Source organism: Electrona antarctica (genome assembly GCF_951216825.1).
Source record: "Electrona antarctica genome assembly, chromosome: 24".
Taxonomy (NCBI): domain Eukaryota; kingdom Metazoa; phylum Chordata; class Actinopteri; order Myctophiformes; family Myctophidae; genus Electrona; species Electrona antarctica.
In genome coordinates, this window is record NC_136803.1 from 18,613,393 (window position 1) to 18,631,438 (window position 18,046).

Here is an 18,046-nt window from a genome sequence, read left to right on the forward strand (position 1 = left end):
GCCCCACGCACACGGATGGCCATGCATGCAGTTTGGCTTGGGAGCACCAGTCCACAAGGACAGTGTTGCCATGTCCGCATACATATACGCGACTTTGTGGAAAGTAGAAGATCTGCTATTTTCACATGATGAATATATTAGATTTATTTTAAATTGCTCATTTTGTGGAGGTTTTTTCGTTCATAGACCTGCTCCGGAAGTAGTTGCGTTTTTTCTCTCTCTCTCTTTGCGGAAGGAAGCCGGAAGAGGCGGAGCTCTTTGACCATACTTGCGGGGGAAAAAATGAGGGAGAATAAGAACATGTCGTCTCCCGCGTCTCAACAACAAAAAGACATGATGGTGCAGCCCAATGCAGCCAAGAAACAGAAGCTGAGCAGCGACGAGAACAGCAACGACCCGGAGCTGTCCGGGGACGATAATGTGAGCAATTAATGCCCTTTATATTAATTAACTCCATTTAATTCTTCACCTCCAGCTGGAAGGACTGTGAGGATGAGCAACAAGGCTACAGTGATGCTCCAAAGCACAATTATTATGTTGTGGTGTCGCTGCCAAAAAACAACGGATCTACAAGCTACCGACGCTGTGCTGCGTGACGCGTTGGTAGCTTGTAGATCTGTTCTTTGCCCATGGTTTCTTTGTAGCCTCCCCCGGCCGGCGGCTACGATGGGTTGCTACATTGTAGCTACAATGGGTACTGTAGCTAGTACTAGTAGCTACTAGCTAGTGCAAGCAGTGTTGTTGTCTGTCTGAGCTGACCAGTGTGCTGCTGTGTGAAGCTTTTTCGATAAATTGAGTATGAACGACCTCAATGGAAACAATCCATACTGCCATAGGGGATAGGGCTTTTTGGGGGTTAAATAAATCCTCTTGGCAGACCTTGTATTGAACTGTACTTATGTGCCCCCCCCCCCCTTGCAAACTGTTAAAGTATTATTTAAATTCAATCAAAAGCTCTTATAAATAATCAAGACATGTCTGTCAGAAGATGCTGACTGACTTAAATTAAAAAACAGAAGATATTTCCTGTGACATGTAATTGTGGTCTTCAAGGTCTTGTAATGTGGTAGCCCGTCTCCGGACCCCCCGGGTTGAGCTCCTTTGGACCCCTACCTCGTAGGGTCCGGTCTCACCGGCTTCAAGCGACATGGGATGCAATCTGACTTTCCCTGTTTTACCTCTGTGCTGCGGTGTGGGTGTCACGCTGACATATTCCAAAATAAGCATATGAACGCTATAGGAGACAACGAACCTTCTGACCCCCCCCCCCCCCCCCCCCCCCCCGCGAACGGCTCAGAAGCCGTTAAGTATTTTTAATGTTTGTACGACCGTTTTGGCAGCTCTGAAATTCTCTCTTCGGTCCCTCCTTGTTGACATCTCGGTTGGCTAGCTGCGCCTACGAGGCGCGTAGGGAGGCGCAGCTAGCCAACCGATATGCTGGAGGCGGTACAATGGGATGTCAACAAGAGAGAATTTCAGAGCTGCCAAAACGGTCGTACAAACATTAAAAATACTTAACGGCTTCTGAGCCGTTCGCGGGGGGGGGGGGGGGTCAGAAGGTTCGTTGTCTCCTATAGCGTTCATATGCTTATTTTGGAATATGTCAGCGTGACACCCACACCGCAGCACAGAGGTAAAACAGGGAAAGTCAGATTGCATCCCATGTCGCTTGAAGCCGGTGAGACCGGACCCTACGAGGTAGGAGCTCAACCGGGGGGTCCGGAGACGGGCTAGTAATGTGGCTCTTATTGTTTTACAGTCACATAATGGTACACATGAAGGACTTGCTTAATGTAAAATACATCATCTGCAATGCAATCTGCAGTGTTTTCCAAAACTGGCTTGGTTTTGTACCCAAATGTGGATGATAAGGGCACCATCAACATCAAGCAAGGTTCAACATTTTTCAGTCCAAGGACCCCTTATTTTTCAGCTGGACTTACAGCATATATCGGCACCCCTAAAATAACACATGCCATAAAATAAAGATCATGGTTGTCACAATTATTATGTAATCATCTAACTGCAATTATTATGTTCCATGTTGAATGGTGTTCATACTTGGTGACAGCAAGTGTAAGTTTTATGAACATGGGAGCTTTGCTGCATACCAGAGTGAAAGGTCAAGTGGGCCCCAAACCCCCTTTTTGGTATGTCTTTGGCCAACATTTTGTGAATGCAAATATTGCTGTACTATGGCATAGCTCGGGTATGAAATTTGGCATGGAGAAACTCCTCCTGGCAGGTGATAAGGAGCTGCCCGGGTTGGCAGAGGGGGAGAGAGAGGGTAGTGCCCAGGATTACAGCTAATTGAGCACCAGGTGAAAAATGGGTTACAAAATCGTGGGATGAAGGAAAAAAAATAAGCTGAGCTGTTGCCGTCTTCCTAAGGGGCGGCAGTGGCTCAGGGGTAGAGTAGCCGGCAGAGCAGCCAGATAGCAACCGCAAGGTTCCCAGTTCGATCCCGGGCTCCTTGCATGGTTCCCTCCGCCATCTGTGTGAATGGGTGAATGTAATGTACAATTAATCTATAGCCCATTCTGAACGGGAACCCCTTTTGGTGTTTTAAGCAATATGTTATAATGTTATACTTTAGCTATTGAAAAATAGCAGATCTACAAGCACAAGGCACTCGGTGCCGTGCTATGAGCTTGTAGATCTGCTATTTTTGTGCTATTTTTTTGTGCTATTTTTGAGAAATCGTGAAAATGTGTCGCAAATCTTTGAATATATATTCTTTCAGAGCGAACGTTTTTAACTCAAATCTTTGATTCTGGGGGGTGCCTGGAACAACATATTTTCAGATGAGGGTCAGCGGCCAAGTACATATCATTTTTGGGGGTCCTTGACATGAAAATGTTTGAGAATGACTGATATAGAAACATAGGATTTTCAGAAAACTGTCACGATTTAGAAGACATTTTGTAGAATTGAGCTCAGGTCTAAATGGGTTAATTGGATATAGGCGCTATATAAATACACCATTTACCATATCCGCAGGATGACGCCATCAGCGTTGAGAGTGGGAACGTGGAGCGCCCGGACACGCCCACCAACACGGCCAACGCCCCGGGCAGGAAGAGCTGGGGCAAGGGCAAGTGGAAGTCCAAGAAGTGCAGATATTCTTTCAAGTGTGTCAACAGCCTGCGGGTGAGTGGAGCTGCAGCGCTCTGTCACGTCTCTGTGTTTTTGAGACCAATCACTGGAAATGCCGCGGCCGGGATTCGTTTGTCCTGTAGGGTTGGGGACGATAATTGCAACTCGTCGTGACATACCCATAATAGGTACCTACCTGGGGCTCATGTGGTAAAGAAGAAAACCAGCACTCACGGCAATGTCTTTTAAGGCACTTATTTATACTACCTAACCTACCTAGTCAAAAAAATAAAAAAATAAGTTTCTTAAAAGAGTGCTTGCCGTGAGTGCTGGTTTTCTTCTCTGGTTGAAAATGTCGTTCCTGACCGTGCACGCACCCAGTCAAATGATTAAAGTGAGTGAGACATGCTGCCTTCTATTAGCTCATGTGGTAAAGGCAGCTTATAAACTGTCAAAACTGTAGTGTCATTTGATTCAGAGTTGATTTTGACAGCAATTTTTGATTTAGTCAATTGAATAAAATTAAATTTTGTCTTAGTCATAATATTTTAGTAATCTGAAATGTTTTAATGTTAGTATAGTTTTAGTCGACACTAAATCTACAGTTGATTTTGTCGCCAGGCCTTGATGGCGTCATAATGCCTGATTTTTTTCCCCTTGGTTGCATGCTGAAAATAGCTGATCTGCAAGCTCACAACGCAGCGTGTATCTGCCATTTTCAGAGTGCAACACCCGAGCACATCCAAACGTAAAATGACTTGTTTTTTAGTTATACTGGATCTTATTTTGTCACTATTTGGTCATAGACTCATTGTTTTAAGTCATAGCTTATTATTATAATTTTTTTCATTCAGGTTTCATCAGTTAAAAAAGGTAGTCGACAAACATTTTTTGTCATAGTTTTAGTCGAACAAAATCAACACTGATTTGAGTATTAATTTTGCTTCTGCAGGAGGATCATGGCCAGCCGCTGTTTGGTGTCCAGTTTAACTGGCACAGCAAAGAGGGAGACCCCCTCGTGTTTGCCACAGTCGGCAGCAACAGGGTAAGTAATGATAAAGACACGCAGAAGGATTTTAACGATTTCTGGTACCATTGTCTGTCACACCACTCATAGCATACAACTCTGCAAAAAGGACAATGAGTTTAATGAGACGTAATGACCAGGAAATTGTGGAAGGAATGATGATGCAGCTCAGAGGAACCGCAAAATCCTGATGCTCTCATTATAAGTTGTAGCCTTTGATTGCTTTTGTAATAAAACATGATTTATACACCTAATGGTATTAGACTGTGTCCTAGAACCAATATTTCATTTTGGGAATTTGCGGTGAGTCCCGCACCGAAAATAGCAGACCTACAAGCTTGTTGTGAGCTTGTAGAGCTTCTATTTTTGCCGCAGGACTTTCAGGTTGTCTTGCTAATCCATGCCATGGTCCTCCCCTGAAAGATTTTACTTGAATCTGAAATTTATCTCGTAATGCCTGACAACGGCTACCATATAAACTCTTCACCTTGTGAGATGTTAGCCCTTTTCCATGACCTTTTTTTTGTCTTTTCTTCACCAGGTAACTCTATATGAATGCCACTCTCAAGGGGAGATCAAACTCCTACAGTCCTATGTGGATGCGGATGTATCCTTTTTCCCCCTTAAACGTATTGCATTTATTACTTTGCTCCTTGACTTAAACTTGTGCTTAGTTACATAATCTATCACCTTTCCTAATTGGTCATGCTGTAGAATGAAAGCTGGGCAGTCTGCTTTAACAAAATGTGTGTAATGTGTGTTGTCGTATTGGGAACAACAAATGAGCAGTATTTCCACAGCACAATGAGCGCTAACACAAGTTCCAGATAACGGACACTTTCTAAACCTTTCACACTTTTTAATAAAATAACAGGGCATAGGCCAGCGGTTTTGGCAGCAAATTTTGATTAGGAATAGTTTTAATTTAGTCACATTTTAGTCACCTGGAATGTCTTAGTGTTAGTCTAGTTTTAGTCGACTAAATATCATAGGATTTTAGTCGACTAAATCTACAGTTTATTTAGTCGACTAAAATGTATTTTGGCGGGCCTTGATGCCGTCGTTTTTTTCACTTGCTAAAAATAGCCGATCTACAACCTCACAATGCGACGCGTTGTGAGCTTGTAGATCGGCTATTTTCAGCATGCAACTAATTGTAAAATGACTACATTGACTACATAGTCCCTTCCTAACATAGTCTAGTTTTTATTTGTTGACGAAACTGTCAGTCTTAAGTTAGTCATCATAGCTTCGTTTTCATTTAGTTTCCATTTAGCTTTCATCAGTGAAAAAAGGTAGTCGACGAACATTTTTCGTCTTAGTTTTAGTCGACGAAATCAACACTGGCTTGCTACAGTATCTCCTTGACTACAGCCACTCATCAGGCCGACGAGAACTTCTACACGTGTGCGTGGACCTTTGACTCCAACACCAGTCACCCTCTGCTGGCTGTCGCCGGCTCCCGTGGGATCATCCGTGTGATCAACCACATCACCATGCAGTGCATCAAGGTACAGTCCAATCGGCCACTTCCCCTTATCTTTCAATTAGGGAATGTAATGAGCTCTTCAGCCATTTTGGAAATAACTCTTCCTACTTGCGAGTGCGGAATCGCCTTCGGGTTTACCTCGAGTAAATGGTCACGGCGCCCCTGCGACTTTCCCTACTTGCGGGACTCTGTGGGACGAGGATTTACTATTTGGAAGTAGGAAGAGTTCTTTCCAAAATGGCATATTAGAGCCCTATTGCTACCTTTGTCACATGAATAATAATCATCTTCCCCAAACTGCTGAAAACATTTTATTTTATGGGTAAGTCTATAAGTTGTCTTGTCTTGTTTTGTGTAGCATTACGTGGGTCACGGGAACGCCATCAACGAGCTCAAGTTTCATCCCCGGGATCCAAATCTTCTCCTTTCTGTCAGTAAAGGTAGGTTACCCGTCACCACGTCTCTAAACACTATAAAGGTTGCACTCAGTCGAGTGCATACCTCTGCCAAGATATTACATTTTTCCACCTTTTTCCAGTATTTTTTGGTGCCCTCGTTTCACCTTTTCGACCCAAAAGCTTTTCATATGTTCAGGGCAGGCTGCTCATCATTGGACCCACCACATTTCAAACTGCTAAAATGTGGCTAAAAAAACGGCAACTCAAAAAACACGGTGAAACAGCTTTCTGCTTCTACGGTGTGGAACAAACTCCCACTATACCTTCGACAGGCAGCCTCTGTAGACATTTTTAAAGCACAGCTCAAGACCTACTTCTACACTCTTGCTTTTTAGTTGAGCTTTTAAAATCCTTGTTGTTCATGTCCTCACTGTATTGCATTACAGCTATTATTTGAATGTTTTGTCTTTTCTCTCTCTATTGCTCTGTAAAGCACTTTGAGTTGCATTTCATGTCATGAAAGGTGCTATATACCAAAACGTTGTATTATTTATTATTATGGGCTGGCAGATCATGCTGCCACTGTACAGTATGCTGGAACACCAGCTTCCAGTTTCCCAGGCACACAGCTGCTGGCACTTCAATTCAATTCAATAGCCTTTATTGTCTCCGAGGAAAAATTTGTCTTGGGCACCAAGAGACAGCGTTATACATTACATACATACACACACAGTTCATAGTACAAAAAATACAGTTCATAGTACAATAAATAATTATCCTACCCACACTGTGCAAATATATCAAGGTTCAAGAATTGCAGTATTGCACTCTCCCAGTAGTTAGTTATCTGTTATTGAGTGCTTTGATTGAAAGTGGAACAACAGAGAATCTATATCTGTTTAGCTTGCAAAAAATGGTGATCTGTACCGTCTGCCAGACGGCATCAACTCATACTCCTTATGGAGGATGTGGTTCGGGTCTCGGGTGATTTTGAGGCCCTGCTTCCTCACTGTACTCTCAAATATCTCTTGAAGAGAACATGGGGGCTGCGTGCCTATGATTATCCCAGCCCTCTTGACTAGGTTTTGAAGTTGGGATTTGAGTTTGACGGACAGGTTACCAAACCATGTGGTGATGCCATAACGGATAACAGATTCTATTCTTGAATCTCAAATTTCTTTTTTGTCAAAAATAAATTTGGGCTCTAGTACCCACACATGTAGATTTAGCTGTGATGCTCATTCAAGGTATGCCCCGATCCTTACAAAGCTGTACCTCGTTGTAAAGGGGATTAATCATCGATAACATATATGGGAGAAATAATCGACCAAAGTTAACTTTCCGAACCTTTTGTAGGTAGTTTGTTCTTAATGGATTTATAATATTTCATTGTCTTATTTGTTTTTCTTCTGTTTGCTCAGATCACGCCCTTCGTCTGTGGAACATCCATACAGACACACTGGTGGCTATATTTGGAGGGGTAGAGGGTCATCGAGATGAGGTGTTGAGTGCCGTGAGTATTTTTGGTTGAATACTTGAATTAGTCAGAAATGTAGACTGCATGGAGGTACAGTCCGACATTCAGGCTAAAAGGATAAAACAAAAAAGTTCCGGGGACTCGTTTCCATTGTGGTCCTCTGTATTCAATTCATCAACGTGGCATAAAATATAACACGATAATGGGAATGGCCGAGATTTGGGGTATTGGAATTTGGAGATTCTAACTTGTTTAGTCTGGGGGAAATCTTTGTTATAAAATAGGAAAAGGAAAAATGCTAAATAAACTGACCTTGATAGCCTTGAAAGAGAAAATGTATTGCCATAGTCTGTATCCCATCTCCCATTATGCTTTTTTTTAAATTATTATTATTATTATTATCCCACAATTTTGTAACCGATTTTTTTCACCCAGTGTCAATTATCTAATGTAATCCTGGTCTCTACACTCCCTCTGTCAACCTGGGGAGAGCAATGGACTGACTGCTTTCTTCAATGCATGGGTAGTCCAAGCCGCTTTTCACCTGCCTGGGGGGAAGTTTCCCCGGTTGGACGTAGGGCATGGAAGGAACACGTTATTCCAACCAGTTCCTTTCCCCATCCATCAGGCTGACCAGGGGAGGCAGTTTAGAGACCAGGGGAGGCGGGGAGAACATGCAAACTCCACGCAGAAAGGCCCTTTTGCCAACCCCACCTCGGGTATGGGCACCATTGTTGTGATTGCTCTTTAACAAGACGTCTTGTGTGGCTGAACAGGACTTTGACCTGCTCGGGGACAAGATCATGTCCTGTGGAATGGACCACTCTCTGAAGCTGTGGAGGATCAACTCTGAGAGGATGCAGAGAGCCATCCGAGGCTCGTACGAGTACAACCCTTCCAAGACCAACAGGTATTGTTACAGTGACTTGTAAAGGTTTTTAAAGGCCTTAACCAATTTAGGCCTGATGTCGAAATTAAAACAATGTCTTCCAAATCCTAAAAGATTTCTGAAAAACGTTCGCTCTCGTTGCTGTCGGGAGGAAACCTCACAACTCCATTTTTGATAAATGCATAAATCAGTGGTGTTGAACACCCTTTACGTCTGTGTGTTGTTTCGAAAATATTGAACCAATGGAAAATAGTAAAAAGTGCTTTGGACTTAACCTCTTAACTCCATTGGACCCTCAAAACTAACTCCACCACATCTCCCCCTCTCATGGAAGTAATTGACAATATATAAAGTTACAACACCAACTTTGATGAGGCTGTATTGCTTTGTTTTCAAAATATTTCCTACAAGCTCGTAGCATGTTGTGAGCTTGTAGATCTGCTTATTTTCAGAGCGCAACCAAACGTAAAATGACTTGTCTTGTAGTTCAAACTGGATCTCCATCTCCACTAGTCATTTTAGTATAGTTTTTATTTGACGAAATTGTCAATATATCTATTCATAGTTTTGGTTATCTTAGCTTACCGGTAGTTTTTATTTAGTTTTTGTCAGTGAAAAAAGGTAGTCGCCATGGTTTTAGTCAACGGAATCAACGCTACCTGTGTTGTGTTCCCCCAGGCCTTTCGTCTCCCAGAAGATTCACTTCCCAGACTTCTCGACGCGCGACATCCACAGAAACTACGTGGACTGTGTGCGCTGGCTGGGCGACCTCATCCTGTCCAAGGTGGGTGTCAACTGTGACCTTGTCAAGGTGTTGTTCTCCACACGCGCATGGATTAAAGTTCTCAGTCGCCATGACTGATCACTCATTTGGATTCCACAGAAGCCAGCGTGTCTTCTAGATTGGCTATTTTCAGTCGTTAGGGTTGGCCCAGTAAGCGGCTGGAAATGAGCACAGAGTCCGGAGGTAAAATCGTTACACAGTCATTAGTTATTTTAACTCCATCTCTACCGCTAGCTGTTAGCATAAACCCCAGTTCCCAGTGCCAGCATACACGCTCACTTTAAAAGATGAGTTTGCCCGCCCCCCCCCCCCACACACTCGCTACATACACTCACTACACATTGAAACAAGCACACACTGTTTACCTTTTTGTCAGAAGCTTTTACATGGCGGCAGCGTCATGTTTAGGGCTGACCTTCGATCACGCTTTTGATGATCGACGCTTCGAAACGAATAGCGATCGATCGTCGACGCTTCGTCATCCGACGGGGGGGGGGGGGGGGGGGGGTTGCGCGGCGAGCAGTGACGCACAATGAATTAACGCCAGGGCTCCACCGGACGCGGTGCGTCTCCGTCGCGTAGGTCAAAAAAGCACCGGTTCAATTTTAATGCACGCGTTAATGTCACGCAACGCGGGCAGTGGAGCCACCCTTCATTGATTAAAAAGGGAACATTCCCTGACGGTGACGGAGACGCGACGCTGACGCGCCCGGTGGAGCCCCGGTGTAAAATAAATAAAACAACGATATAGCAGAGAGAAACGCATGCTTGGATTGGTCTCAATTATTTTATTTAACAATAAGCAACAATTGTTGCTTTGACCCAATAAACATCCGACCGTAACAAGTCAACATTAAATAAAACTGCCTGACACAGGCATTACCTCTCAAATAAAAAATATATAATCCAAAGCAGCACAGGACGAACAGCATTTTGCATTTATAATTGAAATAAACTCAGAGGCTTCGTGGAAACAGCACACGCAAGTGTAAAGGAAAGGCATTTTCCTGATCTTGCCGTAAAATTAAGTGAAATAAAACGTCATTTAATCGAGGCTTTATGACAGCAGCGAGGTGCTGCCAAATGCCAGTCAGTTGCGCAAATATAGGTCAGATCAATTAGCCGAGCGGAGCAGCTTCTCACTGACCAGCTCTTCTTAAAGTTTACTTAGCCTACTTTAATAATATGACAGTGTTGGATCTCCATCCTCCAGACAAACAAACCTTGGATTATAATTGGATTATGCCTATAATTCTTCTTTTTTCAAACCAGCACGAGCCACAACAAGGTAAGAAACTATATAATGATTCACTGTTCGCACAGCACCCAGGCAGGTATTCTTAATCGCGTCGCATTCCCATCAAAGTAGCACACTAACTTTGTGATCAACCTTCTTCATTTGCTTATTGTATTTGTAAAAAGCAACACTGTATTAAGACATGGCAGTATAATATTGGTAGAGAGAGAGAGAGAGAGGAGCCGTTCCTTTTCAACTAATAAAAAAATGCCGTCTGCGACTCCGTGAGGCCCTGTGCGGCCGCAACTAACAAACAAACTTCGGGAGAGAACGCACTTTTCATGGCCACGGACAATAAAACTAACGAGAGCACTCAGCACAGAGCAGCAGTCTACTGCGGAGAGAGGAAAATGACAAAACCAAATGAGAGCTGTTTCGGTTTGTGACATGACGTGCTGCGAGCTCGCAGATCTACGCTTCATGCAACAAATGCACCGTACGTTCGTTCTATTAAAGGGTAGATCGCTACCGTTTAGGGGCTGGGAGCAGCCCCCAAACGGGAGCGGATCTACCGTTTATAGAACGAACGTACCGATATGCTGTGAGCTTAGCCTGTTGCTAACGTGACCCCCCTCCTCTCTCTCTCTCTCTCTGCATCTCTCTCTCTCTGCCTCTCTCTGCCTCTCTCTCTCTCTCTCTCTCTCTCTCTCTCTCTCTCTCTCTCTCTCTCCCCCGTTGAAGTTGCAATAGTTGGATCACTGCAGTGCATTTAGCTCCCCTCTTGTATTTTAAAATGTAACCAAACTTTTCCACCCGTTCCACCCACGGTGCAAATTTATGTTAGTCGCAAACTACAGCAAGCCGCCTTTGTTTTAAATTGTCCCCCATTCGCACGTCGGCAAAGCCGTTCACACCTATGGCTGGAGATGCGCGTTTTCAATACCGGCGGCCTCGTCTCACCGTGCTGCGCGCATCACGTGATTAAATAAAATGTGGTATCGGATTGGTGCGGGGCGTACTTGAGTGAGGGGGGAGGGGGGAGAGGGGAGGAGGCGTTGCGAGGTCTGCGAGGCGCCAGCATGCAGTATGGCTCGCGGACCAAATGGGGCCGGCTCGCGGACCAAAAGCGGCCGCTTTTTTTTTTTAATGACTATTCGATTTTTTATTTCAAGATCGATTCCCGTGCATATCGATCGATCGTCGATTAATCGATTTTTTTGGGTCAGCCCTAGTCATGTTACAAGGGCACAAATTAAATCCGAAATGTGGATGGCAGAAAATCCACCAAGGACAGCGATCCTGGAGTCCGACTTATGGATGTTTGAAAATCCTCCTTTCAACTGCTTAGCACTGTGAATATATTTGCAATCCCATAGTTGGAATGGTGGGGCGTTGCTATAGGAACCGGACCAATGTTAAAAGCTTCCGTAGACCTCAACCATTATATAGACGGAGTGTTGGGGTACGTATATATACGGACCTGGGATATGACGCCACCTAGCGTCGACGTCCGTATATACGTACCTGGGGGAAAAAAGAGTTAAGATGAAAGACTATTTGAAGGGGTCAAACTAGCAATAGGGGGGGGGGGGGGGGGGGGGGCTAGCTGTCATGCGTGTCTCTAAATTGTGTAGACTTCTTTAAATTAACTAATGCAGATGTGACACTCACGAGTTAAAGATCTATGAGGGTCCATTTGGTGACCAACTCTCCAACCACCTGGAACCCCATCAAGGACCACTGGTTGAAAACCACTGAGATGAACGTTACTGCTGTAGATATATTAGGGAACAGCTCATTTGAGCAGAAGATAGTTTTGACAATGCAATACCTCATCAACCAGTAGGTGTCCTACTTGACCACAGGATCTACATTTTTAATAGAATAGCAGTTTTGTGTTAATTTTGTTGACTAAGACTTAAAGTTTTTGATAGACTAAACCATTTCAGAAGACTAAATGGGACTAAGACTAAATGGTTATTCAAAAGACTAAGTCTTTTCTGGCAAAACTAACATTGCACTAAAACTAGATTAAGACTAAATTAACTAGATTAAGACTAAATAATGTTGTTCAAAAGACTAAGGCCCCATTTACACTGGCAGCCAAATCTAGCCTGAATCAGATCTGTGCCACATCCGGATTGGAATCTGATTTGTTGAAATAAGTCTAAACGCAGACAGGTCACATACAAGTCACATGGAATCTGATTTAGATCAGGTTGTTGCATTCAGATTGAGACAGATCGCCTCAAATCAGATTTGAAACCACCTCTGAATGTGGCTCAAGTCATTGGAAAAAATACTACTGGTAAACCAAAATCTGCTGGAAAAAAATAACACTGGAGCCGTTGAACCAATTAACACAATCCGTGCCGGAAGTCCTTCAAAATAGGAGCTCTGCTCCCTTTCTGAAACCAGCTCCTCGCCACTCGCTCTACACACTTGCCCTCGATATGCGCGTTCACGCGAGGCTGCGCCATATTAAGTGTCGTCCGAAACCAAGCAGCCTTGAGTGGAAGTGGCTTATAAAGCCCTCAAGAGCGAGTCTGTGCCGATCTAGACTCTGTTGCCTTGTGCAGCCCTGTTCTCTGTCCGCATGGAAACCGCGACCTACAAATGTAAGTACCACCACAAATAAATGATAAATAAACTCCTCCTAAACAATCTTCATCTGATGCAGAATAGACAACACTCCAACTGATGTTCACAAGGGCTCTTTATTTACCCCACCGTGAAAAAACTATAAATGAAAGTTATGAAACCACACAAACAAAACAAGTTTTAACACAATGATTTATAAACACCATGGATGTATGACATGTCATTTTTAACAGTCACGCTGTATAGAAATCCACATGTCACAAACATACACGAATCGATGCAATGCAATATAACTGTACAAACAAAATAACAGGTAACACAATTGCGTGATGGTAACCATGGCAACGAATGGTGTCTGTTTCCTGTTTCTGCACAAGGAGGGCGAGTGTATTTCGAAACAGTTTTTTTTATACCCAGCACCCTAATCAAGGGAACTTGATTCAGCTGGAGGGGCACTTTCTGACGAGGGAACCTCCCGAGAGCACTTCAAGTCAAGGGACTGGTTTCAGAAAGGGCCCTGGGGTGCCGGAACAACATGGCCGCTTTTACTCGGAAACCCATGACCCGGAAACAATCCACTAAAAATAGTTTACTTTACATAGCTAGCTTACATTGCGATCGTTTTAGTTTATACGATATATGATCCAAAAAGCGTTCATATTTTGCGGGAGAGACGGATGAGGAGCAGAAATGAAGCGCCATCCTATGTACGGAAACGGTTAACAACCACTATACACTTGAAAATTATGTTCTGAATGAAATGAACAATCCTCCAACATGTCCCTGTTGTCGTGTCACTTTACAGTCATGTGAAAATGCCATTGTGTGCTGGAAGCCTGGAAAGATGGAGGACGACATTGATCGAATCAAACCCAACGAGTCCAACGTCACCATCCTGGGACGTTTTGACTACAGCCAGTGTGACATCTGGTACATGCGCTTCTCCATGGACTTCTGGCAAAAGGTACAAGTTTAATCTGTTTTCTCTGTATTCGCTTAGAGATGGAATGATTATGATCTGGGCATTAATTGTTCTCGCATCTGGATAAGAGGGAAACGGATACCCCGATAATCTTATTTTATTCACAAAAAACGACAAGGAAATAACATTTCGACTCTGGAGAATGAGGCCACGTTTCCAACGGTCTCTAGAGAAAACAGGAATTGGCCGTTCTCTCTAGAGACAGTTGTAGTCTAAACGTGGGCGGAAATGAAATGTATTGTTAAAGGTCTCGCTGGGATTCCTTGACAGTGTAGAGGGATTTGGCTCCTCAGTCAGAGCACAGGTGTGTTGCTAGGGGGGGGCTCGCCTTCTGTTGGTACACAGCCATTCTGCGAACTGTTGAAAGTTACTCTTCCACAACTGCGATTTAGATTAGAAACATCAACTACAAATGATTCCCGAGCGTGGCACGGCTGCGGCTCACCCCGTTCCACGAGATGGGTCAAATGTGGAGAACAAATTTCGCATACAGCAATGTATGTGACAAATAGTAGGACTGTGAATGACCATGTCCATCCAACTGCCTTGCAGATGCTGGCCCTGGGGAACCAGGTGGGGAAGCTGTACGTGTGGGACCTCGAAGTTGAAGACCCTCACAAAGCCAAGTAGGTTTGGTGTGCCTTGATGATAGCTGAAGCATAAAGCCATGCAGTACAAATCAGAATTAACCACATGAACCCTATTCTGGGGGCGAACATTCAGCATGGGTTGACGCATGACGTTAAGGTTTCGGAGGCATTTGGCCGCCCATCGAGTCCTGCTCTACTTGCCCAAAGGTCACGGCCACCTGCCCAAAAAGTACATTGTCCATTATAAATTATAAAATTATTCAATTTAACACTTAACATTCTGGGGCTGTGTGAAAATGCCATACCGCAATTGTTATGCCAAATACCTCCTCTACATAGGTATGACTATGGGTACTTCACTCTCTTGCACATTATTATGGGCTTGATTAAAAACCTAAATCAATAACTGAACGAGCTCCATCCCTGCTCCCCAGGTGCACCACCTTGACGCTGCCCAAATGTACGTCGGCCATCCGGCAGACCAGCTTCAGCCGAGACAGCAGCATTCTGATCGCCGTGTGCGATGACGCATCCATCTGGCGCTGGGACCGACAGCGCTGAGCTTCAGGCCAACCCAGACTCATCCGATGACTTTGCCCCCCCTGACTGTCCACACTCTGTAGCCTGGGTTCCAGCCTGCTTCGCTGCGTTCCGTGTTTTTTGTCTTGTCTCTCCGCTACTCAGTCTGGCCAGCCTCCTGTTTGACTGTATTTTATAACGTCACCTGTTACGCAGCCACGCTGTTGCTGATACGTCATCAGCCGGCGCCACTCTGTCCATGCTTTTCTCACTGCTGAAAAGATTGCACCAGTTCGAGACTTGACAGTAAAACCTATGGTTGAAAAGTAAACACTCATTTGAATTCAGTAGTCAGATTCAGACAGTAGTTTTTTCAGTAGTAAAAAAAACTGACTGCTGTGTGGGGTGAGTTTAGTGAAGGATAAGGGTACGTTGCAGGGCAACAGCATTGGTGCACAGCGTGCATTGATTTTTTTTCCCCCAACCCGCACCACAGACCATTCGGAAACCACGGGTTGATGTCACCCGTTTACATGTCTCGCCTACCTTGGAGATAGGACCCTGTCCAGACTGAGTAGGACCTACCTTGGAGATAGGACCCTGTCCAGACTGAGTAGGACCTACCTTGGAGATAGGACCCTGTCCAGACTGAGTAGCGAAGTGACGAAACAAATAACGGAACGCAGCGAAGCAGGCTGGAACCCAGGCTACACATTCTGTGCTCGATACTTAACCCATTTAGACCTGAGGCTGATTTTGTTTTTCCCCCAAAAAAGCTTGTACATCTGTTTTTAAAATAAAATTTAGAGTACCCAATTCCCCCATTTAGTCGTTATGCCAATTGATTCCTCCTCACACACTGCTGTGTGTGTCACTGCTGTTGTATCCTACTGGCTCTCCTGCTGCCAGCGATGAGACCCCAAGAAATTAAACAAAAATTATTGTTCTACCTTTGATGCCGGTGCGCTCTGTGTCTCATCAGCTATTGTTATACAAGTAGCAACATAACTATTAAAAAAAAAGAATGAATCAGAATTTGAAGATTTTCAGAAACCTTAAGTCGGGCCCTAGAAGGCGTTACCAGATTTGGCCTCAGGCATCAATGGAGACGTACAGAGTACCGACATTTTCCACACTTCCTACACGACGGTGATTTCTTCAATTGCCAGTGCTAAAAAAAATGGACACGGCAAATGTCATCTTTGCGTAAAATACACACATTTAATGGACTTTGCTGTCATACTTAGTGTTTTTGTTAAAACATTCCTGAATATATTGGATCATACCACCCTGGGTTTCTTTGTCAGTGTATATGTCAACTTTTCATTTTTTTCATGTCGAAATGTCCTCCCTCTGAACGCTTGCTTTCACTTTAAACCTTACATTTTTGGGCATGTTGTTATCGGCAAAAATGGTCGACTTCTACAGCGGGAAAAGCCAATGTACAATGTGTCACGGTGTGACGTGTTGTGAGCTTGTAGCATTTTCACATTTGAATTGTTCGAGGGTGCTCTAGGGATGCCATGTTCAATAATCTATCCTTCAGCTGCAACTAACATGTTAGTACTCCCCCCAAAAAATGTCCTATTTTAACAATGTGCCTTCGGTTAGAAAATGTATTAGATGTCCCATTTTGGAGGCGGTTTCTAAGCACCAAATCTGCTTTTATATTGAACGGCTGTTCAGTTTTGCCTGTGCTATTCAAACTGCTGTTGACGTTTTTTTTTCTGTAACTGTCATACGAGTACTGTTAATGTGTGGTGATTGATTGCAGGATGAAGTGATAAAGTTTTACGATGGCTGTATTGAACTACAGTGGCATACAACGGATTTGAAATGTAATCTAAAAGTGAGTGGCGTGTCATGGTGCTTTGATTTCCTAGTTGCATTTGCTTTTTGCTAAATCACCTGTACATCGCTTAATTTGAATGGAAATAAAAACGTATTTTTGTACAGATGACATGTTTGCATTTCTAATAGTGCTGCTGTGATATCAATTTATAACTAGTAGATAGGTATACTTCTTCTGTGATCACGCCAGAGACGCTCTCTCATACTTTTGCAACCAGATCTTATTTTAATGATGTTTAGGAAACACTTTCATGGGAGTTTCATGTGTGTTTCTAGATATTTTAGTCATGACGCCATCTTCATCACCAAAATTTGCCATGAAAATGTGGTCTCACTTCCTTCCTGGACTACATGTTGTCTTCTGAGACCACATTTTCATGAGTGTCTCCCCTCCAATGATCTGTAGGAAAAGGCTTGTTGAAGCTGTCTGTCAGTTCTGGACTACGGTGATGTAATTCATAGAAATGCTGCCCTTACCACTGTTCTACCCCTAGATACAGTTTATCACTCAGAACTTAGGTTTATCACTGGAGAAAGCTACAGCACTCGCCATTGTACCCTTTATGACAGGTTGGTCTTCCCTTTGAGAGGAGATCCAGGCACTGACACCAGTTTATTTTTAAAGCTATTGATGGGAAGTTACCATCCTACATCACGTTGCTGCTAAACTGGAAAATAAATACTCGTCAGACCCGTTCAAGTGAATCTCTTACACTAGAGGTCCCATCTGTGCAGTCTGAACTGGGAAAATCTGCTTTCTGTTTCGATGCCCCTACTACATGGAACACTCTACAACAAACACTGAAAATTGGTACCCCAATATCATATGGTCAATTTAATAACCTGCTTCTACCTCCCTACCTCAATATGTAACTGTTTTTAACTTATATATTTTTTTCACTGTCTGTATATTATGTAGATTTGATTTGTGTTTTATATCTGTCTTAAATTGTTTCTATATATGTGATCTCGTCAGCATTGCAAATGAGGGGGACCACAATGCTCTTTTCGAGAATAAATAAAAGTTTCAATCATGTGCAACAAAGCATTATGGGCATTGTAGGAATTCAACAATCCAGTCAAACAGACTTCATTCTTTATCTGGC

General features: G+C 43.6%; 1 protein-coding gene across 1 annotated transcript; it reads left to right on the plus strand.

Annotated features, from left to right (window-relative positions):
* The first annotated feature begins 230 nt into the window (after positions 1 to 230).
* Positions 231 to 17,042, plus strand: eed (embryonic ectoderm development). The gene is made up of 12 exons (XM_079495015.1): positions 231 to 420; positions 3,001 to 3,150; positions 4,049 to 4,141; positions 4,665 to 4,730; positions 5,509 to 5,634; positions 5,971 to 6,052; positions 7,432 to 7,523; positions 8,264 to 8,397; positions 9,055 to 9,160; positions 13,804 to 13,962; positions 14,533 to 14,606; positions 15,005 to 17,042. The coding sequence occupies exons 1-12, from the start codon at positions 283 to 285 to the stop codon at positions 15,129 to 15,131; spliced, it is 1,347 nt and encodes a 448-aa protein (XP_079351141.1). The 5' UTR covers positions 231 to 282; the 3' UTR covers positions 15,132 to 17,042.
* The last annotated feature ends 1,004 nt before the right edge of the window (positions 17,043 to 18,046 follow it).